At 38.2% G+C, this 25,287-nt stretch overlaps 5 protein-coding genes across 6 annotated transcripts; all 5 read left to right on the top strand.

The window, feature by feature from the left end:
- Positions 1 to 4,992: 4,992 nt before the first annotated feature.
- On the top strand, positions 4,993 to 10,082 carry LOC103344276 (importin subunit alpha-4). Its single transcript, XM_008247895.2, has 10 exons — positions 4,993 to 5,409; positions 5,866 to 5,962; positions 6,063 to 6,154; positions 6,246 to 6,377; positions 6,793 to 6,978; positions 7,135 to 7,298; positions 7,430 to 7,508; positions 7,667 to 7,795; positions 8,649 to 8,776; positions 9,401 to 10,082. Exons 1-10 carry the CDS (start codon positions 5,191 to 5,193, stop codon positions 9,774 to 9,776), a joined length of 1,602 nt encoding a protein of 533 aa, XP_008246117.2. The 5' UTR covers positions 4,993 to 5,190; the 3' UTR covers positions 9,777 to 10,082.
- Positions 10,083 to 10,419: 337 nt separating this feature from the next.
- On the top strand, positions 10,420 to 14,132 carry LOC103344287 (rhodanese-like domain protein). Of its 2 annotated transcripts, none has more exons than XM_008247905.3 (9): positions 10,420 to 10,700; positions 10,859 to 11,020; positions 11,211 to 11,316; positions 11,441 to 11,636; positions 11,841 to 11,922; positions 12,026 to 12,108; positions 12,375 to 12,507; positions 12,811 to 12,976; positions 13,122 to 14,132. In XM_008247905.3, exons 1-9 carry the CDS (start codon positions 10,506 to 10,508, stop codon positions 13,934 to 13,936), a joined length of 1,938 nt encoding a protein of 645 aa, XP_008246127.2. In that variant the 5' UTR covers positions 10,420 to 10,505; the 3' UTR covers positions 13,937 to 14,132. The 2 variants fall into 2 exon arrangements, with proteins under 2 accessions (XP_008246127.2, XP_016651139.2); XM_016795653.2 differs by having other exon boundaries at positions 12,808 to 12,976.
- A 600-nt stretch (positions 14,133 to 14,732) lies between these two features.
- On the top strand, positions 14,733 to 16,050 carry LOC103344304 (calmodulin-binding protein 25-like). The gene has a single exon (XM_008247919.2). The coding sequence runs from the start codon at positions 15,028 to 15,030 to the stop codon at positions 15,793 to 15,795; it is 768 nt and encodes a 255-aa protein (XP_008246141.1). The 5' UTR covers positions 14,733 to 15,027; the 3' UTR covers positions 15,796 to 16,050.
- Positions 16,051 to 16,684: 634 nt separating this feature from the next.
- On the top strand, positions 16,685 to 22,223 carry LOC103344316 (Metallopeptidase M24 family protein). Its single transcript, XM_008247928.3, is given in 15 exon segments — positions 16,685 to 16,875; positions 17,218 to 17,292; positions 17,463 to 17,726; positions 18,112 to 18,204; positions 18,638 to 18,844; positions 19,127 to 19,230; positions 19,440 to 19,506; positions 19,616 to 19,685; positions 19,688 to 19,722; positions 20,105 to 20,197; positions 20,321 to 20,411; positions 20,743 to 20,813; positions 21,029 to 21,084; positions 21,467 to 21,527; positions 21,845 to 22,223. Coding segments are annotated over 15 exon segments (1,431 nt in total). The 5' UTR covers positions 16,685 to 16,827; the 3' UTR covers positions 21,941 to 22,223.
- Positions 22,224 to 24,314: 2,091 nt separating this feature from the next.
- Positions 24,315 to 25,079, top strand: LOC103344327 (plant/protein (Protein of unknown function, DUF538)). Its single transcript, XM_008247937.2, has one exon. It carries the CDS (start codon positions 24,420 to 24,422, stop codon positions 24,909 to 24,911), a length of 492 nt encoding a protein of 163 aa, XP_008246159.2. The 5' UTR covers positions 24,315 to 24,419; the 3' UTR covers positions 24,912 to 25,079.
- Positions 25,080 to 25,287: the final 208 nt, after the last annotated feature.

Below are 25,287 nucleotides of genomic sequence, written 5' to 3'. Positions count from 1 at the left end.
GTAGTGGTAGATTGTAAGGAAAATCTATTCATCAATATATCATACGACCCTTGATTTTTCAGGTGCCGGAGCATCATCTCTGTTGTCATCTCATTCATCCTATATATCATACGACCGTCGCTCTTTGAGCAACGCGCGGAGCACCGCCTAAAACCCGCCACCAACACCACCACTAAACGGCCTTGTAGCTCGGGCCATAAACTTGACGGCCGAGATCGGTTCCTCTCTCGGCCACAATCGTTTGATTAAGTCGAACTCAAAATAGGCGCATCATTTAATCATCTTCTACCCAAACCTCATCACCATCTCGACGCACAATAGACCGTATCCAAAGAAGGGCGTCACGTGTTAACGCACATCCCCTCGGTCGAGCACCGGCTGTGAGATTTGTGACCGCCAACACCTTGTGAGTCGGTCCATATGTGGGAGGAAAGGATATCTCAGATGAAACTTATGGTCACAAGGATGCCTCTCTAACTTGTGTCCTTTCGTAAAATCGTTTGGAATCGGTTCGACTTGCTTTCTTCTTTGAAGAGACAGCGATCAAGTCGTCATTAATGGTGATAACCTCTCTTCAAACCCTTACGTGGGTCGATATGCAACGGTTACCCAATTTCTTAACTTTAATATGGACTAATTCAGGGTCTTTTAGATTTTGAGAGGATTTCGCCCATTGCTGGCCCAAATCCAAAAGGCCTTTTTCATCGTTTCTAAAAGAAAAAGGTTGGGCTTGGGTTTAACAAATCTTATTTGAGAAATAAAACAATATTTGCCTCATTTTCCAAATATGGTACAAACAATATTCCTATCATATCAACGTTTCTTCTACTTATAGTGAATATCCACATCTTCGACTTTGAAATTGCCTGCCCTTCACGATTGAAAATTACGCGTGTGCGTATGGACATGATGCTCACACTGCTTCCATAGAAGACAAAGAAGAAGAAGAGCATGAAGACCAAGGCCACAGACTGTACGCCGTCACTAGTGGCCAAACGACGTCGTCCACGATTGACAAGCTAAGCACCACCTCGGCATGCTCGCGAGGTCCCATCGACGACCGGAATGCTCGGATCGCCATCAAGACATTCTCTCTCTTGCTCTCTCAACTGCTATCCTCACTTTAGTGACCTGGGCGTTGCGCTTGCTTTCTCTCTAGTTTCGACCGGGTTTGCATTTGTAAGGAGAGAGAGAGAGAGAGAGAGAGAGAGAGAGAGAGAGAGAGAGAGAGAGAGAGAGAGATTGGGGTTAGGATTAGACATGTGCAACATTAGTTGGGGAATTCTTGTTAGAGCATCCACAATGATGCTCTCTATTTCTTAACTAAAATTTAGCTAAAAATATAAAAAAGCTATTTTAGGAGCTCTCTAAAAAATTTCAACTCCAATCATATTCCATAATTTGAAGAGTCATAAATGATATAACTCTTTTTTGATTGGTCCATCTCTATTAAAAAAATAAAATAAAAAATAGTTAGCATTAAATAAAGGTTTGAAATATTCATTAAATAAAGCAGCATTAAATTATAGAGAGTCATTAAATTATAGGAAGTCACTAAGAGTCCTTTCTCTCTCCTCAGATTTATGAGCTCCTAGAGGACTCCCTACTTTATGAGGTGGATAGGGAGTGTGGTTGGAATTGCATTTTTACGATTCCTCTCCAAAATTTGTCTAAGGAAGTGGTTTAGAGAGTCAATTGTGGATGCTCTTAACAAGACAAAATATGCAATTATTTCAAAAATAGTTTGGAGGGAAAATTAAAAAACGACTTGACAAGATTGAATTCAATGACGTTCAAAAAGTTTTGAAAAGCTTTAGAAAATAGTGGCTTTCTTCTATTGGCTCGTGCAAATGGCCAGTCTGGAAAATGGATACCGCAATTGTTTAACTTTTTCTTTTCCGATACAACTGATATTGGGAGGGTAGAATCGAACTTATGCAGAATTAAATGCTTTTAATTACTTGAGCTGTAAACTTCTTATATTTATTAAATTATTAATTAATTAACATATTTTCCATATATGTACTAAAAAACTAGGTAGGTTGTGTTACCAATTAGGGATGGTAGGTGGCTCAATTATTGAATATTAGGTAGAAATGTATATAAAAATTATTATCGACTAATATTTTAACCAAAACTTGCTATTTTATATCGTTTACTTACATGAATATTTGAACTTAATATCTCTACTTTCAGTCACATACATCATGGTACCTGAGCTAAGCTCATTAATAGCTATATAGTATTATTATGGAGAGTAAAATTTTGTGATAATAGTTATCATTATTGTTAGGGAAACTATCAATTTTATGTCATTTTTTGTATAGATCAAGTTGCTCGAGCTCGATGGCTGGTGGCAGCTTGGGGTGGGTGGTCCAGGATGAGTTTAGGTTGTTTCGCCATGAGGCCCTTCATGCGGGGAACAGTGGCGAAAGTCCAACAAGGTTGGCAGTAGGTGAAGGTGGTGGTGGTGGAGGCAGATTTAAAAATCATGATAGATGCTCTTCGGGGAGGAACCAATCTTGATGTAAGGACAAGGAGGTTAGAAGAAATTATCCACGATATAGAGTCATGGCACAATAACTTAGGTCGGTTTGTTACTCATGTTCCTAGCAATTGTAATACGGCTTTTCATTTGCTTGTCTACAATTTTTTTGTGCTTTGTGACGGTGGATGGGTCGCTTGCCTCCGCTCTATTATCGTTCTCATACGTCGTTTTAATGATTAATTTATCGTTTCTGAGATCAACAAAAAATTGTAAAATACCCAAAAAAATCAAACCTAGAAAATGTAAATGAATGATAAATGAGTGAGTTGGGATAAAAGTAGTATTGTAAACTTTATGTAATTTTAATGTATCATATGGTTGAGAAATATTAATATTGAGACCTTATAAAACTTTTCAATGCTTGTTCCCTTATTATGCAATTCATGGGTGAGAGGATATTTTAGCTATAGTTTTTTCATGACATATTTTAGCTATTGTTAACTAATCATAATCTATACCAATGTGGTGTTAGTTGGATTAACACATGCATATGTGCTCCCAAGTAGTCAAGAACGACCCTATGATTTCAAAATGGCATGGCTAAATTTACTTTATACGAAAGAGTTATGTTTGTATAGATATTAGTATTAAAGAATATGAGTTCCACGTTGAAAACTTCACTAAATATCAATAATTCAAATCGTATCTAAAATAAAAACATGATGGCCAACCCATGTATCCTTGTAAGCCCAACTTCTATCAAATTATGCAGATATAAAAATATGAAATAAAATTGCCCAGAAACAGAGAAATCAAAATTTGAAATTAAAACCATCTATCACAATTACACCACCAAAATTCCAAAAATTAAAATTTCACATAAATAACACCTGCTTCTGCCACTTCCTATTCCTATCTACTTACTTCCCCCACTTCCCCTCACGTGCTCAACGTTTCTCCTACCTACAGCTGAACATCTGCGTCTCCGCCTCCAAAATTCGCCTGCCCTTCACTGCTTCATGATCCAAAATCACGCGCGTGATGCTCACACAGTGCATCCGCAGAAGACGAAGAAGAAGAAGAGCATCGAGACCAAGGCCACGGACTCGAACGCTGTCACCAGCGGCCAAACGACGTCGTCCACGATCGACAGGCTCAGCTCCGGCCACCACCTTAGCAGGCTCCGCGAGGCCCACCCCGTCGGCGATCTGAATGCTGACGCGGACCGCCACCAGGACATTCTCTCTTGCTCTCTCGACTGCAGTCTTCACTTCAGTGACCCGGCGCTTGCTTTCTCTCTAGTTTCGACCGGGTTTGTATTTGTAAGGAGGAGAGGGAGAGAGGGAGAGAGGGAGAGAGGGAGCGGGGTTTTTATACATGGAGGAGGGCGATGGCAAAATGGTAAATGAAAATAAGTGGGGTCCGTTGATCCACGGCGGAGATTGGGGTTAGGATCAGAGATGTGCAGCACTAGTTGGGAAATTCTTGTTAATAAGACAAAATGTGCAATTATTTGAAAAATAGTTTGGAGGGAAAATTAAAAAACGACAACGAGATTGAATTCAATTACGTTCAAAAAGTTTTGAAAAGTTTTAGAAAATAGTGGCTTTCTTCTATTGGCTCGTGCAAATGGCAAGTCCGGAAAATGGAACTTTTTCTTTTCCGATACAACCGATATTGGAAGGAAGAATCCAACCTGTGCAGACCTAAATGCTCTTATTATGCAATTCATGGGTGAGAGGATATTTTAGCTATTGTTAACTAACATATCAATATGGTGTTAGTTGGATTGACACATGCATATGTGCTCTCAAATAGTCAAGGACGATTCAAGGATTTCAAAACGGTATGGCTAAATTTACTTTACGTGAAGGGGTTATATTTGTGGAGTGTTAGTAGTTATAATCAGTCAAGAACCATACCTAGAAATAATCTTGAATGGTACCGATGTATGAGTTCCTTCCTCCCTTTCCTAACTTTAGCCAAATAAATAAAATCATAGTTAATATTTAGAAGTATTTTTCAGTATATGGTCAACTTTTGAAAATTTTCAAACGTTTTAAAATAAAGTTACAATTTGAAATTGAGCTAAAATCAAGCATCCACGAAAAAAGAAATTATCAATCACGATATTCAAAAAATCCAATTATATCAACTCCTTGATTATTGTACACATTATCCCTTCAATTCAAATGACTCACTATCTTATTTCAGATTCGCAAGTAATCTTGCACTATTCGATCTATGTTGACATTCTCCTCCAATAATTCATTTGTCTGATACGAGTTAGATTTATTTATTTTTAAAGTTTGGTAAAGAAATGAGAAAAGCTATCCCACAGAAAAAAGGAAAATTATTAATGATGTCATTCTCATTTGTTAGATGTCGTAGACTATACGCTATTGAACGGGCGGCTGAGATTTGCCAAATTTAAATTACAAGTTCTCATATCTTAGGTGAGCCGTAGATCGTGTTATTGAATATTATAGATTTGAAGTAGAATGTATTTGCGTCGTAAGATATACGAACATACGATCCCGGCCAAACCCCAGACCCGCCTATTTTTCTTGTTTTATATCACCCCCACCCCGAAACCTGAATCAATTTCTTCGCTGTGGTTTTCTTTTGAGTAATTTCATCGAACACTTTGCGAGGGCTATTTCACAGACCCGAAAGCGAACCAAGACCTAAATCAGAAGACAATGTCTCTGCGCCCGGGCACACGCACCGAGGTGCGCAAGAAATCGTACAAGACTGGAGTGGATGCGGACCAGGCTCGGAGGAGAAGGGAGGACAACTTGGTGGAGATCAGGAAGAACAAGCGCGAGGACAATTTGCTCAAGAAGAGAAGGGAAGGCTTGCCTCCGTCCCAGCAGCAACTGCTTGATGGCACCCAAACCGCCGTCGTTTTCGAGAAGAGGGTACTACTTCGTTTTATTTTATTTTTAAATCTTCTTGGTAATACATTGTGGTTTGTTTTTTTTTGAGCTTAATGTCTTAGGGATTTTGAATCGTTGTGGTTGCGGGGTTTGTTTGATTTTTTAGTTTGAATTGTTGTGGGATTAGTTTGTATGGATGTGTTTGGTTGCTGAGAAAGTGAAGGAAAGGGAACGGATTTAAAAATGAGAATTACCGTTTTATAAGAAATTGATTATAAGGGATGTTGAATCGATAATTTGCTTAAGGCAACGGAGAATTTTCTGTTTATTCAAGAAGTAAGTTGTATAGTTTCCTTCTTTTTTGTTCAAGTCCTGGGGGCAAAGAAGAATGTTCATGCATGAGATCTTTAGAAAGTTGACTCTTTATGTTCCTCTTCTTGCAATTTGATCTTATATTAAAAGGGTTGGTCATTAATTGATGTTGGTGTTGTTTAACAGTTGGAAAGTATTCCCTCAATGGTGCAAGGAGTATGGTCTGATGATCCTGCTTTGCAATTGGAGGCTACCACTCAGTTTAGGAAGCTATTATCAATTGGTTTGGGAGCAGCTCCAATACTTGAAGTTCATTTCCTATTCCTATTTAGGTGAAATATTCGTGTGATGTTCTTGACTTTTGTTTTTTCGTTTTTGTGTAGAACGCAGCCCTCCAATTGATGAGGTTATAAAAGCAGGTGCAGTCCCTCGGTTTGTGGAGTTTCTTGGGAGACATGATATGCCCCAATTGCAGGTACGGAATATTTTTGATGTTTGTTGTTAAAATGAAATTATCCTTTAAGGTGTAATCAAACACCGAGGTTGACTTTCATCTTTATATGCAGTTTGAAGCTGCATGGGCTTTGACCAATGTTGCATCTGGAACATCAGATCATACACGAGTTGTTATTGAACATGGTGCGGTCCCCATGTTTGTGCAGCTTCTTAGCTCTGGCAGTGATGATGTCAGAGAGCAGGTTGTCTCTCACTACCTTTCACACTTTTCATCAACTTGAGAGCATTGCCTTTGGATTTGGAATTTCTAAATACTTCGAGTGATGCATATCTGAAAGACTTTCCAGTTTCAATATGATATATAAGTTATTAATAAGTTTTAGAAATTTGACTTCAGAACACGGGGAAAAAGTATTTGGGCTTTCTGAATGATTCTAAGTTATGCATGTTTGAAATTCTTTCCAATTTCAATATGATATGTAAGTTAGTAATAAGTTTCAGAAAGTATTCTGCTCATTATTTTGGTATATATGCTTCTTTACGTTCTAAGTTTTACTGGTTCCACAACTCATAGTTTCTCTCCCTTTTGACTGCCAGAAATTTCCATTTGTTTGATTGTACTGGATGACAATCCTTGCTTTCTTGATTCTCTAACAGGCAGTGTGGGCTCTAGGAAATGTTGCTGGCGACTCTCCTAGTTGCAGGGATCTTGTTCTTGGACAAGGTGCACTAATGCCATTGCTAGCTCAATTAAATGAACATTCCAAGTTATCCATGCTAAGGAATGCTACATGGACTTTATCAAACTTTTGTCGTGGCAAGCCAGCAACACCATTTGATCAGGTTTGTGGGGATTTTGAGAATTTTTTCTGGTTAAAACCTTAATAATATATGTTAAATGTCAGTTGGTATCCCTTCCTAATTTAATTTTGGTTGATGCCTTACGTGACTGTAATAAGTACCCTTTCTGCTTGCTTATCTGCATGTTTTTTGTTTCAGGTGAAGCCTGCCTTACCAATTCTTCGACAACTTATTTACTTAAATGATGAAGAAGTCTTGACAGACGCTTGCTGGGCCCTATCATATCTCTCAGATGGTCCAAATGACAAAATTCAGGCTGTGATTGAAGCGGGCGTCTGCCAGCGACTTATGGAGCTTCTGATGTAAGTTTCTATACTCTCTACAAACTATTCACTTGTGGCAGTGGTCTTCACTGGTCCATATTATCTTAGCATAGTTGTTTAGGATACTCACCTTGAGTGATTTTTTATTCACTATGATTTGTTTATGCCAGTCATCCATCACCTACGGTTCTTATACCTGCTCTTCGGACAGTGGGAAACATTGTTACTGGTGATGATTCCCAGACTCAGGTACTAACACTAATTTGTATTTACCCTTTAGAGCCCAATGTCATCCGAATCTGCTCTTCCTGCAGGACAGCAGTTCTATGTTTTTGTTTTTGTTTTTTATAATGCCTTGATTTTCATTGCTATGTATGGCAACAAAGTGACCTCTGTATGTGTTCCAGTTTGTTATTGATAACCAAGTGCTCCCTCGCCTCCATCAACTTCTCACACAAAATCACAAAAAGAGCATCAAGAAAGAAGCTTGTTGGACAATTTCAAATATCACAGCCGGGAATAAAATTCAAATACAGGTATAAATTCCGTTAAATTGCATTTGGATTTCTGGATTTAAATTCGACTACTTAGTTTAAATTGTTTGCATCAAATGTTAAAAGAAAAACAAGAAAAGAAAGTTGTGATACTCACTTGTCATGAATTGAGAAAAGCATTTATAAGAACATATATTTCTTGAGCATTTGAAGTTCATCATGTTCCAAATAAGTGTATTTAAAGTGTGGATTTTATTAAATATAAAAATCACTACTTCTCTTGTTAGACAGTATGGACCAAGAAGTCAAATTCAAATATTTTCTTCTAAGGGTACCAAAGTACCAATCGTAGCGCAACATGAGTAAATTTTGCACCTATCAGTTTTTCTTATCTCATGCATTTTGTTAATGCATGGCACCCACTAAATCCACTGTACTACGTTTTCATGTTCAGGGTGGGTGTCTGGTGTTTCATAACCATCTCTACAAGTAGGATGACTGCATGATATAACTGGATGGTTTTATTTGTACTCTTTTATTTAGTAGTAGATCAGTTGGGGGATTGTTGGGTAAGAGCCCCACACTTACATAGCCTAGTTGTGACAACGAAGGGAGATTTTGTTTATTAGTTATTTTATTAACACTTATATTTTGTTTTGACTGATATTGTTTCTTACCAGTTATATAATTACTTGGCAAAGAAAATGCTTATAAATTTCTATGGATGTTTTGAATGGTCTCTGTAAATGTATTGGAATTTGTTTTCTTAATCCCTTTTGCTTGTAGGAAGTTTCCTTGATCTTTTTTCTTGCCTTGTCCCACAATTAATTTGATCTGGGAGGATGTTACTTGATACAGTTCTTACATTTTTTGTCTATTAAATTCCATTTAACAGGCTGTGATTGAAGCCGATATAATCCTCCCGCTTGTGCAACTTCTCCAACATGCAGAATTTGACATAAAAAAGGAGGCCGCGTGGGCCATCTCAAATGCCACTTCTGGAGGATCTCATGACCAGATTCAGTATGCTCTACCTTTACCACTGGATTAGTTTTTCCGCCTTCATTTTTCCACTTGCATACATGGACAGATAAATACGGACACCCACATGGAAGATGCTATACAACCTAACTCTATTTCCAATTTTACTTCCAACTCTATCACAGGATTGATTCCACAATATTTTGGGTCCTACCTCATTGAGAGAGTTGAAAGAAAGTTGGGGAAAGAGTTGGGTTGTGCAACATTTTCCAGCCAGATAATAAATGGAAATACATGGTGCTACTCAGCTTTATCAGCTTTTGAGTGGATGTTCTTCCCCTTAATCTCTTTCTTTTGTTTGACTCTGCTGTTTTCCACTTCACATAACTGATCAATTTGAATGTCATATATCAACTATCAAGTACTAAGCACTGAAATTCCTTTTTTTTCCCTAAAAGAAAATGAAACTTGAAATCAATATATTGGCTGCCATTCTAATGTTGAAAAACACTGATAGTGATGACCTTCTGGTATATATTTGGACAATGGCAAAGACAAAATACTCAAGTTTGTTCTTTACTTGAGTTTCTTCTACCAGATTGATTATGTGATAGTGTTCATGCTATATCTTCCAATATTTTACATGCATGATTAATGTTCTTGCAGACACCTGGCTTCCAGAGGTTGTATTAAACCGCTCTGTGATCTTCTAATCTGCCCAGATCCAAGGATTATAACTGTGTGCCTTGAAGGTCTTGAGAACATTCTGAAGGTGGGTGAGGCAGACAAAGAAATGGGAATGAATGACGGGATCAATCTTTATGCACAACTGGTCGATGAATGTGAAGGTTTGGATAAGATTGAGAATCTGCAGACACATGATAACAATGAGATTTATGAGAAGGCTGTGAAGATCTTGGAGAGATATTGGGCCGAGGAAGAAGAAGGACAGAACATTCAGGTGAATGGGGATGGAAATCAGCATGATTTTACTTTTGGAGCAAACCAGCCCAACCCTCCCCCTGGTGGCTTCAAATTTTGATAGGATTCTGTTTTTCTAGCATTGTAGGTTTCTTTACCTCCTTTTGATGAATTTCCAAACCTCATTTTGATTTTCCCTCACTGCCAAGGGCCAGGGTTTTTTGGTTGGCACGTAGGCTTGTCTATGGAATTTGATAGATGTGCCCAAGCGGCTGTTTTCCATTAATATTTTGCATTGCCATACTTCTAATAGGAAAAAATTGTCACTCCTTGTGTTTACCCGGAATTGGAGCAAAAATAATGGCTTCTGTTCTCAGCATGTTTTTGTTTTTTTTAATTTACTTTTTAAGAATCTTTTGATTGATGATATTAGTTGTGTTGAGAAAAATTATTGAATTCTATGTTAACCGATGAAACATTCGTGTTTGGCTCGGGTTGCCCGCATTGATCTGGTCTGTGCTCCATTTGCAACAAAATCTCACAAAAGGACAACTGATCATCACCTATAGAATATAATCTTGATATATTCATCATCTCTCATGTAAGATGAGAAAATTCAAATGCAAGATATATAATAGCTCAAAGCTCAAAATATTTTTTATTTTATTTGATATTTAATCAAAGATATATTATAAAATTCGAACCCGGGTTAAATTTGGGTTACGTTGAAGCGGGCAGCCCAACTCCAGCTTTTGCGGGTTAAATTTGGGTTTGCTGCTCCTTCCCGTGTGAAGTGAAAACTTGCTACTTCACGTTCAAGCTGACCTGCCGAAGAAGAGAGCTTTCAACAATGGAACCCAATATCAACAACAAAGACCATGAACAGAGAGAAGACGAAGAAGAAGACCAATATGGGGTTCTTCTATACTACAAATACACCCAAATTCCAGACCTCGACGAGTTCTTCACCTTCTACCACTCCAACTGCAACTCTCTCTCTCTCCTCGGCCGCGTTCGAATCTCTCCGCTTGGCGTCAACGTCACCGTACGTTCTGTTTCATTTGTAACATAATGCTCCCCAGTTTTATGAGATGGGTTTTTCATAATTTCAAGCAAAAACTAACAATTGTTTTGATATGCCTCATTTCGTGTGGATTTTTTATTCTGGGCGTTTTGTAATTGATAGTTTGGGCTTGGTTTTAGGTTGGGGGGAAGTTGTCTGCACTGAAGAAGCACATTGCTGCGGTTGAGACGAATAGTTTGTTCCAAGGAACCGACTTCAAGCTGGCGGCTTGTGGTCGCCCATTGAATGACAAGGTTGCTGAAGAATGCGGGTTCACTTCTCTCTCAATTCGCATTGTCAAGGTGATTTCTTGCCGTTAAATTTTATTGTCTGTTAAGGTGGTTGCTTTTATTTTTCAAGAATTTGGCTTTGATTTGGAGTGTGCATTTATTTTGATGTGGATATTTTGAATTAAAGATTAGCACTATGCTTATTACCATTCTATTGATTTATATATGTCTATGTATTTACATATTTTTATCTTGAACTCAGGAATTGGTTACTCTTAGCTCTAATCCTCTGCTAAAATCACCAGAGTTTTCAGATGCTGGAAAGCATCTCTCTGCAGACGAGTTTCATTCCATGCTACAGCGAGCTGGTTAGTGACTCCCGTCTGATTTTTTCCTTTTTATTCATGGCTGTTCTGGTTGTTGGACGTGTGAAGAGGAAAATGAAAACTTACAGGTATAATGGTATTCAATAATTGGTGTATGTTTTTCCAGGACAACTAGACAAAGAGAGCACAGAGCGCGATAGAGAACTTGTTCTGTTGGATGCAAGGAATTTGTACGAGACAAGAATTGGGAAGTTCCACACACCAGATGTGGAAACTTTGGATCCAGGCATTAGGCAGTATAGTGATCTGCCCTCATGGATTGATGATAACTCTGATCAGTTGCAAGGGAAAAATGTTCTCATGTGAGTGGTTATATCTTGAACATAAGTTGTCACTCGATCTTATCTTACTTGCAAATTAGTTTCTGCTGTTAGATTCTCAGAGAAAATCTTCCAAGGCAACTAGTTTTATTTTTTTCTTGTTGCATAATCGGTCAGTTTTCAATAGGCATAACTACATCCATTAAATTTATACGCCGCTCACTTCATATTTTGGTGCTGTTACAGGTATTGTACTGGAGGAATCAGGTGCGAAATGGCATCAGCCTATATTAGATCAAAAGGTGCTGGATATGAGAACGTATTTCAGGTGCACTCTTGTAAAGAAGAAGCCTTTTGTTTTTATAGAGTAAGATTCATGCTTCTTGATGATGATCGTGACGACCTCTCATGCTATATGAATTTATTTGCAGTTATTTGGTGGTATACAGCGTTATTTGGAACAGTTTCCAGATGGTGGGTTTTTCAGAGGAAAGAACTTTGTTTTTGATCACCGGTATGATTCTTTAGGTGCTGAATGCCTCTTGTGGTCATAGTTGGTATACTTTTTTATTCTCTGATTTGGATTGCCAAATAGATGCATGTGAAGAAAAGCCCATGAATTTGTACCCACACCCTGTGCCCTATTTCTGTTTGGCTTGTCAATTATATCTATATCTATATGTTTATGAAGGTTAATACTAATTAAACAATATCATTGAGTATTTTGGTGATAGAAATTCAAAATAAAAAAGTTGGAATACCTTTTCTCTTTGTGACTAGGATTTCAGTTGCGAGTTCAGATGCAAATATTTTGGGAACCTGTCTTCTCTGTGGTGTGTCGTTTGATGATTATTCTTCACGCCTCCGTTGCAGTTATTGTAGAATGCTTGTCTTAGTTTGTGATAGTTGCCAGGTATGTTTTCTAACTTAGTTTTATCATTACTAATTGAATGATTGACTGTTTTAAAAAGCAATCTCATTGTGTTAGTGAGCTAGTTCAAGCTTCACTGCGAATTTGGTCACCAGTCTTTGGGTTCCTATATTATATTAGGGTGGATCAAGAAGATGTTTGCTTTTGTTTTATAAAAAATCCTGCATTTAAAATGGTATGTCCTTTGTGTGTAAGTCTCCCTGAGTACACTGTCCTTTGGTGGCACTCTCTTTAGATTCACGTATTTGTGTCATTGTTACTGAATTTTTGAATTTGTCTCAGCAGAGGAAGGGCTCTGTATATGTCTGTGAGCTTTGCAAGAATCATCACAAGGGTGTTGAGTTGGTTTCTTCCTCTGAAAATGGAAGATTAAGTTCAATACCACAAGAAATTGAGCGTGAAACTGTATCTTCAGATGCTAAGCCCTCGCCTCAGCTGCCTTGGAGACAGGGTAAGGTCTGTAATCTTAATCTCTTTGAACAACCGTGCTTTCAAGTGTACCGACACATCTTGCATTTGCAATTGGATCCTGAAGTATTAGACGTTCCTCATTTTCATTGTTTTGTTCCTAATGTTGTAATAACTGTTGTCCACAGCCGTTGGGTCTCCTCCAAGAAAACTCAGAATCTTGTGCTTACATGGGTTTCGACAGAATGCCTCAAGTTTTAAAGGAAGAACGGCATCCTTAGCCAAGAAACTCAAAAACATTGCTGAGCTCGTGTTTGTGGATGCACCTCATGAATTACCATTCATATACCAACCCTCAACTGTCACAGAGTCGCATCAGAATTGTACATCACCGCCTTCATCACTACTACAACAAAGTCCACCACCGCCCTCGGAGCATTGCAGGAAAAAGTTTGCGTGGTTCGTAGCACCTGATTTCAGAGGAAAGAGTGAGAGTGAAAGCGACAACCCGGACAGGGAGTGGAAAATGGGAGATGGTCCATTTGATCCTCTGCAGTACCAGCAGCAAACAGCTGGGTTTGAAGAATCACTGGCATACATCAAAACTCTGTATGCTCAGGAGGGGCCCTTTGATGGACTGTTGGGATTTTCTCAGGGAGCAGCAATGGCAGCTGCATTAGTTTGTGCCCAACAAACCCAAAGGAGACTTTTACAAACTGGGGAAATGGAGTTTGGATTTGTGATTTTGTGCTCGGGGTTTGGCCTTATGAAGTTAATGGAGGTTGAGGAGGAGAAAATTCAGATGCTGAAATGCCCTTCGCTTCACATATTTGGCAGTGACCATGGAATAGACAGGCAGATTGCAAATCAAGCAAGCAGGAAGCTTGCCTCCTTATTTGATAAGGGTTGCTCTGTTACCATTGAACACGACTCTGGTCATATCATTCCCACTCGTCCTCCTTACATCGATCAGGTCAAGGACTTTCTCGGCCGCTTTCTTTAACTTTTGGGCCATTCTGTTTTTGACAAAACGATATTCTAACCATCCTAGTCATATACATTCCCTCATGTGAACCTTCATATTAGACACGTTATCATTTCATTAAACATAAGTGAAGTACCCTAATGTATGACGATCAAACGGGCACATTGTCTTCGGCCAATTGACCTAATTCATGTCTGCGTATTTATTTGGGCCTTTTTGGTACTGTTGTTTGCTGTTTGGATCTTGTGAGCCCATCTTGGCCTTATTGTGGTATGACAAATTTGATTTCCTTTTACCAAAAACAGTAAAACAGTACAAAAGAGAAGGCATCTTATTTTGGATTTGTTTGTTGCAAGTCAAGGTCAGTGTCCAGTACTGACAGACAGTAAGCAACAATTTAAAAAATTAAAAAAGCAAAATAATTAACTTTGGAAAAAAAGAAAAACAAAACAAAATATCGGGAAGCGCGCTTACGCGTTAAGTCCATCAGCATGACGCGGCTTCACCGTCAAACATTGCAATTAACAAAACCAACCAGTCTCTAGATAGATTCCCTACCCTCTTCAACCTCACAGCTCCAAGTTTTTCAGCCAATCAGCGGTCACCACCTCACCACTGACCAGTCAACCCCACAACCATGGTTGAGTTATTAGCTGCCAAGCTCACTTAATTACTTAATTACAAGGGAGCCGCTTACTTAGATTTTTAGATAATAAACAATGCGTACGGAAAGCTGACGCGTGTCCCCCGCGAACAACGCGTTTTCTTCCTTCCTTTATTTGTCCACCGCCCTATATATTAACCTATCGTCTTCCTCCTCAGCACTCATCTGGACCACCACCAAGCTCCCCTGTTTGCTTACTTAACATACAAGCCTCAAGGTCTTCCAAGTCAGTCAACACCACACTCAGAACTGTACGGATCTACCAGAACATACAACCCACTCACTCTTCTCATTTCATCGCCTCAAAACCCATTCCAATTTTGAAAAACAGAACATGATCTGAACTTTAATAACCGAGTAACCCGATAACCTGACACGGTTTAGATAAGGGAAGACGAAAGGTTCTATCTTGCTAGACTCTGAGTTTTTGCTTTTCCTGGTTTTGATGGCGTCGTCGGAGAACGTAGCGAGCATGATGGAGCCCTGGGCCTTCAGGACCAACACGTTCGCCGACTCGTGGATCTCCGAGACCTTCTCGCGCGACACCAAAACCCTCACCAGGGCCCTCCAGAAGTCTCTCTCCAACAACCCAGAATCGCTAGATTCTTCCTCCGATATGTTCATGCCGTTTCTTAACAACATCCTCCAAACCGAAACGGCGACCACCCCTACTGTTTCGGGGCTGTCCGGCTCGGAGGATCCCGATACGAGCCCAGCGCCGCCGAAACGCCAGCAGCGAAACGCGATTCCGGTGTCCGGTGCTGGTGGCGGCAAGGTTTCGAAACGCAAGTCTCGCGCGGCGAAACGGTCCCAGACGACTTTCATCACGGCGGACCCGAGCAACTTCCGCCAGATGGTGCAGCAGGTGACCGGCGTTAGATTCGGTAACGAGCAAGTCCCCTTGCCGTCGATTCTGAAGCCGGAACCTCAGAGACCCGGTAGCCGGTTACCCGGGATTGGCTGCTGCATGCCGACCCTTGACACGTCGGCGTTTCTCCTAGAGCATCACAATCAGCAGCAGCAGCAGCTGGTAGGGCCCACGACGATGACGGGGGCTGGGCTCAATACGACATTGACTGGGCTTGGCCCAACGTCGTTTGGGCAGACGAGTATTGGTGAAGACGTAGCATCGGCAGGTGGCGTTGCGTCTGGGGGATTAGGTTTTGACTCCTTTTCGAGCTTTCCCACTTTGGAGTCCTGGAAGGTCATGTGAGATCCATTTGACTTGACGAATCATCACGCGACACGTTGCGGTGATGGTGGTGTATGTGCTGACGTACCTGTCTATACGACTTAATATTAATATGTATTTTGTTTTTCTCTTTTTTTTATTTATTTATTTTTAATTCGGTTAGTAGTTTTTTCTTCTCTTTGTTCCCTTTATATGATTTCATTACCGAACGGAACAGTGATGTATGGATTTCTGTTATTAGTTCGAATTAATGAATTAGAGTTTTTTGTATGCTAATTGTTGACATTCTCTATTTACTATTTTGCCATTTTAATTGAAAATATCTGATTTTGGAGTTGAGCTAGTCAGTCAAGCAAAAAGAAACTTAAATTGCGCTTGACTTGACCTCATCAGATAACTAATGACATCTTAGGTCTTTAATTAAATCTAATATGAATGACTAACTACCAACTCAAGGCATGCACTGCAGGAATATTTAATTTAAAAGTGCTATACTTTGGCAATTTTTATCATTTGTTTTGATAGATACTTTGACAATTAAGATAAAACCATGATACTTTTTATATTAAAGCATCCTCTTATTGGCATATCTTTGCATGTCCCTACTCAGATCCTAAAGACCGTTCTTCTAGTAAGTTTTAATTTTATTTTTCGTCATATTTTTTCTCTATATTTTCGAGTACGGAAAGGGGGATCTAACTCAAGTGCAAGACAGCGGATACATTAGCTTGGCCAACTCGGGTGCGAGAGAACAAACATATTAACTTGTTCAATTGGCCCAACCCACTTATGGAGGAACAAAAAAGGGGCCTAAAATAGGGCAGTAAAGAACACAAAAGAAAGCCCAAAGGAGCAGTAGCCCAAAGTTTACCCAATAAAGAGAAAATTGTGAAACAAGGGTGTATTGGTAATTTGGATTATGGCTAAACCCCCATTGAGACTGTCTTAAACCCTATACAGGGGAGTCTGAACTGAAGTACCAGAATTGCCATCTTCAAACAAACAAATACTTTACCAGCTTCAGAGATTGTAGTGGGCGAAAGCAACGCAAAAATGAAGATCGTTTTAGGAAGACTTCTGCAGAGAACGTCACTCAGACAGGTACCTTACCTCCCACTTTCAATATGCGTCTCAAACAGTTGTGTTTTATTTTTAATTTGTTTTCTTATTTGAGCATGTTTGCTTGATGCTTAATCTGTTTCTTTGATTTTTCAAGCTGAATTATCAAGTGGGTAGTTCTCAAATGGTCCATAGGAGTCCAAATTATGAAAATGATGACAATGAAGTCCAAATTGTTGTTGGATTTTGATGATAAAATGGTGTCTTTCAAATTACCTATATGGTTCTGTTTTCAATTTCGGTTTTTGTATTTTTTTCTTCTTGAGATTTCCGTGTTGTTGATTAAACGCTCTAAATTTGGTATTTTATGAATTGGATTTACAGGCAATTGGACGCCGTGCATATTCTATCAAGAAAATTGTTGATATTGGACAGCCATCTCCTGCGTCACATCCCCAGGTGCTGCTGATGCTTTAACATCAATGCATATTGGATGCATAGATAAATTTGTACAACTAGCAGGGTGGACGTGCTAGCGTTCACTGTGGCTTAAAGTGAAAAGAGAAAAATGGATTTATGCTTTGTTTGATGTAAGATTATTACGTTATAATTGTTGTTTGCTTTTGCAGTTACTGAAAGAAGGGGAAATTACACCCGGCATAACTTCAGAGGAGTACACATTGAGAAGAAATAAGTTGTTGGAGGTGCTCCCAGAGAAGGGTTTGGCCATTTTTGCAGCTGCCCCTGTAAAGATGATGACTGATGTCGTGCCTTACACATATCGTCAAGATGCTGATTTCTTGTATATTACCGGCTGCCAACAACCTGGTGGCGTGGCAGTTTTAGGTCATGAATGTGGTTTTTGCATGTTCATGCCAGAAGCGACGTCTCATGTATGCCTCTACTTCTGTGATAATATTTAATTCTATAGTATATTTTGTTCTATTTAGCATAGTTCCAGTTGTTGTAGCTTCACATTTCTATTAATATGGTCATATGGACTAGCAGTTTCAGATGCACTAGCAATTTGGGACCTATAACTTGAGCAATAACCAAACATCGAATTGTATCTTTATTTCATTTATTGGTCTTCAAGGAAGAATGTTAAATTTTTATCGTTTCATTCTTCTGAAATGTGCATGTATCATGTTGCTATTATTCTTGTAGAGAGGTTTAGACTGCGTATATAGTTCAGTACAGGCTACTACATAACTTACAAATATTAAGCTGTAGATAAATTTATAAGCTTTTTTTTTTTCTGGGTCATTCTTTGGTTAGGATGTTATTTGGCAAGGGCAAATTGCGGGAGTTAGTGCAGCACTGGAAGTATTCAAGGCTGATAGAGCATATCCAATGAGCAAATTACGGCAGGTGTGTCTGACAATTTGAAATTTGGAGAACAGTTCTGATTTGAAAGTATAACAAATTATTTGAGTGCAATCTATTAGTCAGAATAACCATGCCCTGTTCGATAAGAGTGCTTAAAATCAACTACATAGAGATTTTTTACATAATCAATATCATTGAAATGTTCATTTTAAAATGAACATTGTGTCACTAATACAAATTAAAGTGACATTGTCATAGTCATACCAAAATGTGAGAACTTGTTTAACCTGAACAGCTCCATCCTGAGTTGAGTTTTTATAATTTGAACTTCTAAGTGCTGGGCAGTTGTGGCATCACTCGTAGTTATGCCCGTAAACTGCCCTCTAACCTTGTCATAGCTTAAAAACATTCTTACTTTCCTTTATTATGCATGCTATCATTATATATACGTTTCCTTTTCTTTTACTGACTGCAGATCCTGCCAGATATTATGAAGGGATCGTCCCAGTTGTTCCACAATGTGCAGACGGCTGTACCAACATATATGGAATTGGATGCTTTTCAGAAAGCAGCTTCCTCTGGAAAAGTGAAAGATGTTTCGGTTTTCACCCATGAGTTGCGGTTGATAAAGTCACATGCAGAGCTTAAGTTAATGAGAGAGTCCGCATCAATTGCTTGCCAAGTACTTCCAAATCAATACTATTGCTAACTATTTTATCAGCCCATATATCTTACAATGCTTTATCTCATTGCACGAATCTATATGTATGTGGCTTCACATGAGAACCGTGTTGGGGTGTTACAGTTGGCGTCATTCTTTAAAAGTTATATTTGCACCATCATGTTGTAGTTTCTGTACAAGTTCATAGTATTTCTATATCTTTGAATAAGGTTAACATTGAATGTTCATCATAGATTATTCCCTGACTTGTATTAATCGTAGACATATATTGGTCTTGGACAGGCTCTACTGCAGACAATGTTTCACTCAAAGACACATCCTTATGAGGGTAGGCTATCAGCTAAGGTTGAATATGAATGCAAAATGAAGGGAGCCCAGAGAATGGCGTAAGAATTTTCCTTTCCTGGATGGTCGGATCTGAAAATGTAATTTATTATTTTATCCACTTTATATATGCTATTTACACTAGAAAATGTCTGGTGGAATAACAGAAAACATTGTAATTGAAATTTGGTTTGTGATGGTATTGTTGGAGAGATTTTTCCAGTGTTTTCATGTTTAGCAAGGATTTACTAATTTCATCCTCCATTACCAGATTCAATCCTGTGGTTGGTGGCGGGCCTAATGCTAGTGTAATACATTATTCTCGGAATGATCAGAAAGTGAGCTAATTATCAAATCCACTATCTACCTTTTGTGTCATAATATAGACTAAGAGAACATAAATATTCTTCATTTATGTTTACAAAGGTTTATGCACATTTTTTTCAGATAAAAAATGGGGATCTTGTCTTGATGGATGTTGGTTGCGAGCTTCACGGTTATGTCAGTGATATTACACGCACTGGCCACCCTACGGCAGCTTCTCTTCAACACAAGTAAGGCATTGCTGCTTCTTGTACAAATTCTATTGATTGCTTTCGTTTTTATTCCTCTGTTACTCAAGAAGCTAGTATTTCTTTTGTCTTTATCTCTATTCCATTTAGGCTGAGAGCTTACAACTGTATTTTCATAGTGGCGTGCAATCTTATTAACAGAAATATGCTTTAGCTTCAAAGCTTTTTAACACGACATCGAAGATTTTTGCAGCCAATGAGTCTTCTCAGGAGGAGCCAGATCTTGACACAGCTTTTAGCTTAATTTGTTGGTTTTTATTTTATTTTTTTGGAACTCTTCAACTTTGTTTTTATTTTGTAATTCTCTTAGTGCATTGGGGCATAATATTAATAAACGAGACTTATCCATGAATCTACATTTCAGGAAGAGCTCTATGATCTTATTCTGCAAACAAACAAGGATTGTGTGGAGCTTTGCAAACCTGGTGCTAGCATTCGAGAAATACACAGCTTTTCAGTATGATCTTTTGAGTCCAAGTTGTTATGTTTCTGTTCATTTCACTTGAGAATTTCATCTTCTCTGCACCCTCTCATAAGCAATGAGACCCTTATCTTACCCTAATCACTATCTCGTGCATAGGTTGAAATGCTTATCAAAGGACTCAACGAGATTGGAATTCTGAAGGATTCTAGAAGCAGTTCCTACCATCAGCTGAACCCAACTTCCATAGGTTTCCCTGTCCATTCCTAGACAAAATTTTAATTTGTTGTTTTGCCGATTTAGGCATGAATGAAGATATGGTCTTAGTTTGCTGAAGTTTGAATTGGTTAATCAAGAAGTATTACAAAGATGATATTTTGTTATTGACCACCTTCTCTGTGGTTTTTTTTTTTTTTTTGTTTTGTTTAAACGTGGTTGATAAGATTTGTTGATTTATCACTGTTCCCAAAATTTTAAGTTTTTAGGATGTGGGTTAACACTTATTTGTATTAGTTAATCAAGATGATATGTGCCACCAATATATTTTTTAACTGATAAATTTGTTCCCTTCTACTGTCCAGGTCACTATCTAGGAATGGATGTCCATGATTGTTCTATCATTGGTTATGACCGTCCTTTGAAGCCAGGCGTTGTAAGTTGCCTCCCATAGCATATTTAAGGATATAGGAGATAGAATGCAAGTACATATATTGCACACACAACCCCTCAAATTGTCTTTTTTCATAGTGTCTTTATCCAATTGTATATACACAAACTCTGGCTAAATGCTTGCACTGCATGAACGATTCATTGTATGCTCTAATCTTAATTTTTCGTTTTTGACAAAACTGTTTTGTTTGTGCACAGGTGATAACAATTGAACCAGGAATCTACATCCCATTGTCTTCTAATGGTCCTGAGAGGTATTTTTGGGCTTAGCTCAGTCGACAAAATAATTGTTTTTTTAACCAACTTTGAAATGCTTCAAATCAGTTTCCTTACTAGTCAGGCCCATGTACACTGTACCATTGCCCTTGGACAAGCAGTTGATCTCAAAGAGGTTCAACTGACAAGTCCACCCTACAAAAAAGTTTTAATGCTATAAGCTGACTTCAAACATCATATATTTCTTTTAACTTTTTTTGCTCTACTTTTATCCAATGGTGGGTTTGAATGAGAAACTTTTCACTCTGTTGAACGCCTCATGCTCATGCATAGGACATCAATCATCTTACCATATCTTTCAACCTTTTTGGTTTAAGTGTTCTGATACACAAATTGATGTATTGGGGATATATGATGCAGGTATCGAGGGATCGGAATAAGGATTGAGGATGAGGTCCTCATTACAGAGACAGGTTATGAGGTATATCATTAATGAGAAATTGGATATGATTTTTGTTTAGTGTTAACAATTTAGGTTTGCTTGAACCTCCCCGGGTCTCATTTGATGATCCTAGTTTTGTGATTTTCTGTTTAATTAATGCCTCTTTGAATAGCCATACCAATTGGATTTTGATTTTATAAAAGGTTTAGTTAGGGGGCAGATATTAATCCATTGCCTATTATGAGAGACAAAGGCCACTCTGTCTCTTTTCATATCAATTGTCCTCCAAGCAGCGTCACACATTCTGTCTAGCTGCTGTAAATTCGTAACAAGCATGATATTTCTGTGCATGCCAGGTCCTGACAGGGTCGATGCCGAAAGAAGTTAAACACATTGAATCCTTGCTAAACAACTTTCCCCATGGTAAGTATAATGCAGAGCCACAACAGTGAGAGAGCTTCATCCATTTGATGTGCCCTTGTAAAATAAGCGTACAATACAGATAAAAGGAATTCGCTCGACCATTCATGTCATTCAAAAGCAAAGAGCTCGCTAAATGTTCTTATTCAAGGCATGGCATTTTCCTGCAGATACTTGACGTGGGCTTTTAGCTAACTTAATTCTTGTGTATCAAAATTTTCAATCTTTATAATTGTTCCCATTTTGTTCTATTGCTATTATCATTTTGGCCACAGAACAAGTTTTGCTTTTTAATGCAAGTATATTATTTCCAAATAGCTATATATCTATATCTAAGCCCCACTCGTATTTCGAAAGCAAATTGGACTTTTTTCTCTAAATGATAAAACAATGTGGATTAGTTAAGCACCTTCTTACTTATTGTTATAAAGTGAGGGCCTTGTACATGGTCTTTAGGTGATGTTCTATTTCTTAATTGTTGGATTAAATTGGTTGTTGGAATCAAATTGGTTAGCTTAATCCAACGGTTGAGAGATAGAATCCTCACCTAAAGGCCATATATAAGGCTTTCACTATAGAATGACTCGTAAAAATTAAAATTACTTTAATGTTCTGGCCCTTAGCAGACCTAAAAATTATTTATTACCAGACCTAAAAATTATTTATGGCCCATATATATATATATATATATATGTATGGAGGGTTTTGACCAGTGGACTTGTTCAATTCAAGTGCATTTACATGGTTTGGTTTGGATGTTCGTAGTTAGGGTGGTCATGGTTAACCATTGATGGAATAGGTTGAAGCTAAAGTTGTTGCATTTATAGGATGATTATGAGTGCTAATTTGTATTGTTAGGCAATGGTTATATATAATCAATGCATATAAAACTTTTTCTTTCCTACGCTCCGGTTATTTTAGCGCCGCACCTAGAAAAAGTTCGACAACGATGGATGATTTTAACACTTCTCTTTTAGCTTATGTACTCTATAATTTATTAAAAATATTCAATTTGGCACAATCGCGCTAACCTTATCAAACAATCCGTGAATGATGATAACATGAGCTTGGTGTGATTTCTAATTCATGTAATTTATAATAGGGTTCATGGATCCAACGTGATTGTGATTGATTGGATCATTCAAATATCAACCAAGTAGTAAAATACATTTAAAAACCTTTGTCAAACGCCTTTCGTGGACCCAATTTTCCTCTAAAGATTTGTAGTTGGCTTATACGAAATATATTAGTCCCGTGAGAAACCAAAATTTTATTTAGTTAATTCAATTGAACAACCTTCTTTGGATTTATTATGAATGACGCCAAAACTTCGAAAAACAAAATCTTACAAATTAAGAAAACTTAGCACGAAATAAATAGATGTTTGTTGTAGAATAAGTTTTCCAACAAGTAAAATGAAAATAGATTGAGTAACTCAGATGCAATGGAGCAAACGCACTATCGTGTCGTGCCCTAACCAATTTTGCACGTGAAAGAGTTGTAAATTAGTTCCCTTGTTCTACGAGATTGATGACCTCAATCTCTTGTGAAAAACAAAATATATAGTACATATCTACTTCGGATAAACAAAAAAATAGTACATACATACATCTGAAACTCAACGTACTCATTTAATTTTGTCTACGTACCGACTGTTTTAAAATTTGGTTGGATGGGCTAAATTGAAGTAATAAAGGGACCCCATATATACTGAAAATTTATTAGATGTAGGTGAGAGAGTGCCTCATTTTCTTTCCTTCCTTCTCCTTCTCCTTCTTCCCAGTCCCAACAGTTCACTTATATTTCAGTCCCCATAAATAGGTGACCGTTCCCAACTAGATCCCACGTGGAGCAATTCTCATTGGTTGCCTCCTTAACCCTCCTCTTCCCCATTAATTTCGCCATAACTCCTCCCCAGCTGTGTCATGAATGCATGCTTCATAGTTATTCAGTACCCCCTCCTCTACATCAAAATTACAAAGTGCCCATGCTTCTGCAGAAAAAATTATGAGAAACGAATAATACTGTTTTTCTATCCCCAACTGATCACACATGAAAAAGTTATCAAACGTTGCATGTCATGATTGACCGGAATATCAAAACACTACTATCCTCATTTTACACAAGTGTTTCTCATGCTTCTGTGATAAATTAGCTTGGCTTTATCTAACACACATGATTATTATCATGATTGATGACAATCATCATAAGTTTACCTCCATCTTGAGTTCATAATCCATTTTTCAAATTATTTATTCTTTATGAAACTATCATACTTAACCAAAATGGCACATTTTGCAATTTTTGGGGAGATAGAAGGGCAAATTTTGAATGGCTTGTTGGAGATTTAGAGAATATACAAGGGCAAAGTTTTGGCTTCACACCTATATGAACCCCACGACTTTCAACTCAAACTCCCAACCTCACATTCTCACTTTCTTCAGCATTTTTCAAAACCCAAGAAAGCTCTACAAAGTAAAAGAAACTCGACAAGGAAGCAAGAAGATCAAAATGTCTCTTGTGACAGCAGAAATCAAGAGCAAGGCTGATGAGTTGTACCATGGAGATGAAATCTGCCAAGAAAAGTCACAGAAATTGCTCACAGAAATCAGCATGCCCAATGGCCTCTTGCCCTTGAAAGACATGGAGGAATGTGGTTATGTGAAGGAGACTGGGTTTGTGTGGCTTAAGCAGAAGAAGAGCACAACCCACAAGTTTGAAAAGATTGGGAAGCTGGTCAGTTATGCCCCTGAAGTCACAGCCTATGTTGAGAAAGGCAAGATCAAGAAGCTCACTGGGGTCAAGACCAAGGAGCTCTTGGTTTGGGTGTCACTCAGTGACATTTACGTTGATGACCCTCCAACTGGGAAAATCACTTTCAAGACTCCTTCTGGGCTTTTTAGGACTTTCCCTGTGTCAGCTTTTGAGAAGGAGGAAGCTGCTAACAAGGATGTCAAGGACAAGAAGGAAGTGAAGGAAGCCAAGGGAGCTGTGGAAGTCTAAGAAGAGGGTTTAAAATGTCAAGATGACTGCAAGAATTTTCATATAAAGGCTTTGTCTTTGTTTGTTGGTTCTTGCTTTTTGTCATTCTGATTGTGTTCTGTTGCTTTCCAGTCCTTCTACTAGTGCTACTTTAAAATGAAATAAAATTAGAGTTTTTTTTCCTTTGTATTTTGATGGGCAGAAGACAAATCTTTTAAGTCTTTCCTTATGGTTAGCAATTATCATTTTAACATTCAAATTAATAGCTAATAACCATGAAAATGAAAGCCTTCTCAAGCAGATTTCTTGCAAACTTCGGATTTTGGACCAAAACCAGAACCTATGAGAAGCATAAACCAGAAACTTTGGATTAGATTCTGATCATTCAACCAACCTT

Source organism: Prunus mume, linkage group LG1 (assembly GCF_029339155.1).
Source record: "Prunus mume cultivar Tortuosa linkage group LG1, ASM2933915v1, whole genome shotgun sequence".
In the NCBI taxonomy this organism is placed as follows: domain Eukaryota; kingdom Viridiplantae; phylum Streptophyta; class Magnoliopsida; order Rosales; family Rosaceae; genus Prunus; species Prunus mume.
The sequence above is the reverse complement of the archived record's forward strand: the minus strand, read 5'-3'. Positions and strand labels throughout refer to the sequence as shown.

What these genes read in the sequence shown, in the direction of transcription:
- LOC103344287 (XM_016795653.2), top strand. Translation starts at nt 10,506, where the DNA reads ATGGAACCCAATATCAACAACAAAGACCATGAACAGAGAGAAGACGAA. An exon ending in TTCCATGCTACAGCGAGCTG is followed by an intron (nt 11,317 to 11,440) that starts GTTAGTGACTCC and finishes ATGTTTTTCCAG; the next exon opens with GACAACTAGACAAAGAGAGC. An exon ending in TCAGCTGCCTTGGAGACAGG is followed by an intron (nt 12,977 to 13,121) that starts GTAAGGTCTGTA and finishes TGTTGTCCACAG; the next exon opens with CCGTTGGGTCTCCTCCAAGA.
- LOC103344276 (XM_008247895.2), top strand. Translation starts at nt 5,191, where the DNA reads ATGTCTCTGCGCCCGGGCACACGCACCGAGGTGCGCAAGAAATCGTAC. An exon ending in GTGATGATGTCAGAGAGCAG is followed by an intron (nt 6,378 to 6,792) that starts GTTGTCTCTCAC and finishes ATTCTCTAACAG; the next exon opens with GCAGTGTGGGCTCTAGGAAA. An exon ending in GGATCTCATGACCAGATTCA is followed by an intron (nt 8,777 to 9,400) that starts GTATGCTCTACC and finishes ATGTTCTTGCAG; the next exon opens with ACACCTGGCTTCCAGAGGTT.
- LOC103344327 (XM_008247937.2), top strand. Translation starts at nt 24,420, where the DNA reads ATGTCTCTTGTGACAGCAGAAATCAAGAGCAAGGCTGATGAGTTGTAC.
- LOC103344304 (XM_008247919.2), top strand. Translation starts at nt 15,028, where the DNA reads ATGGCGTCGTCGGAGAACGTAGCGAGCATGATGGAGCCCTGGGCCTTC.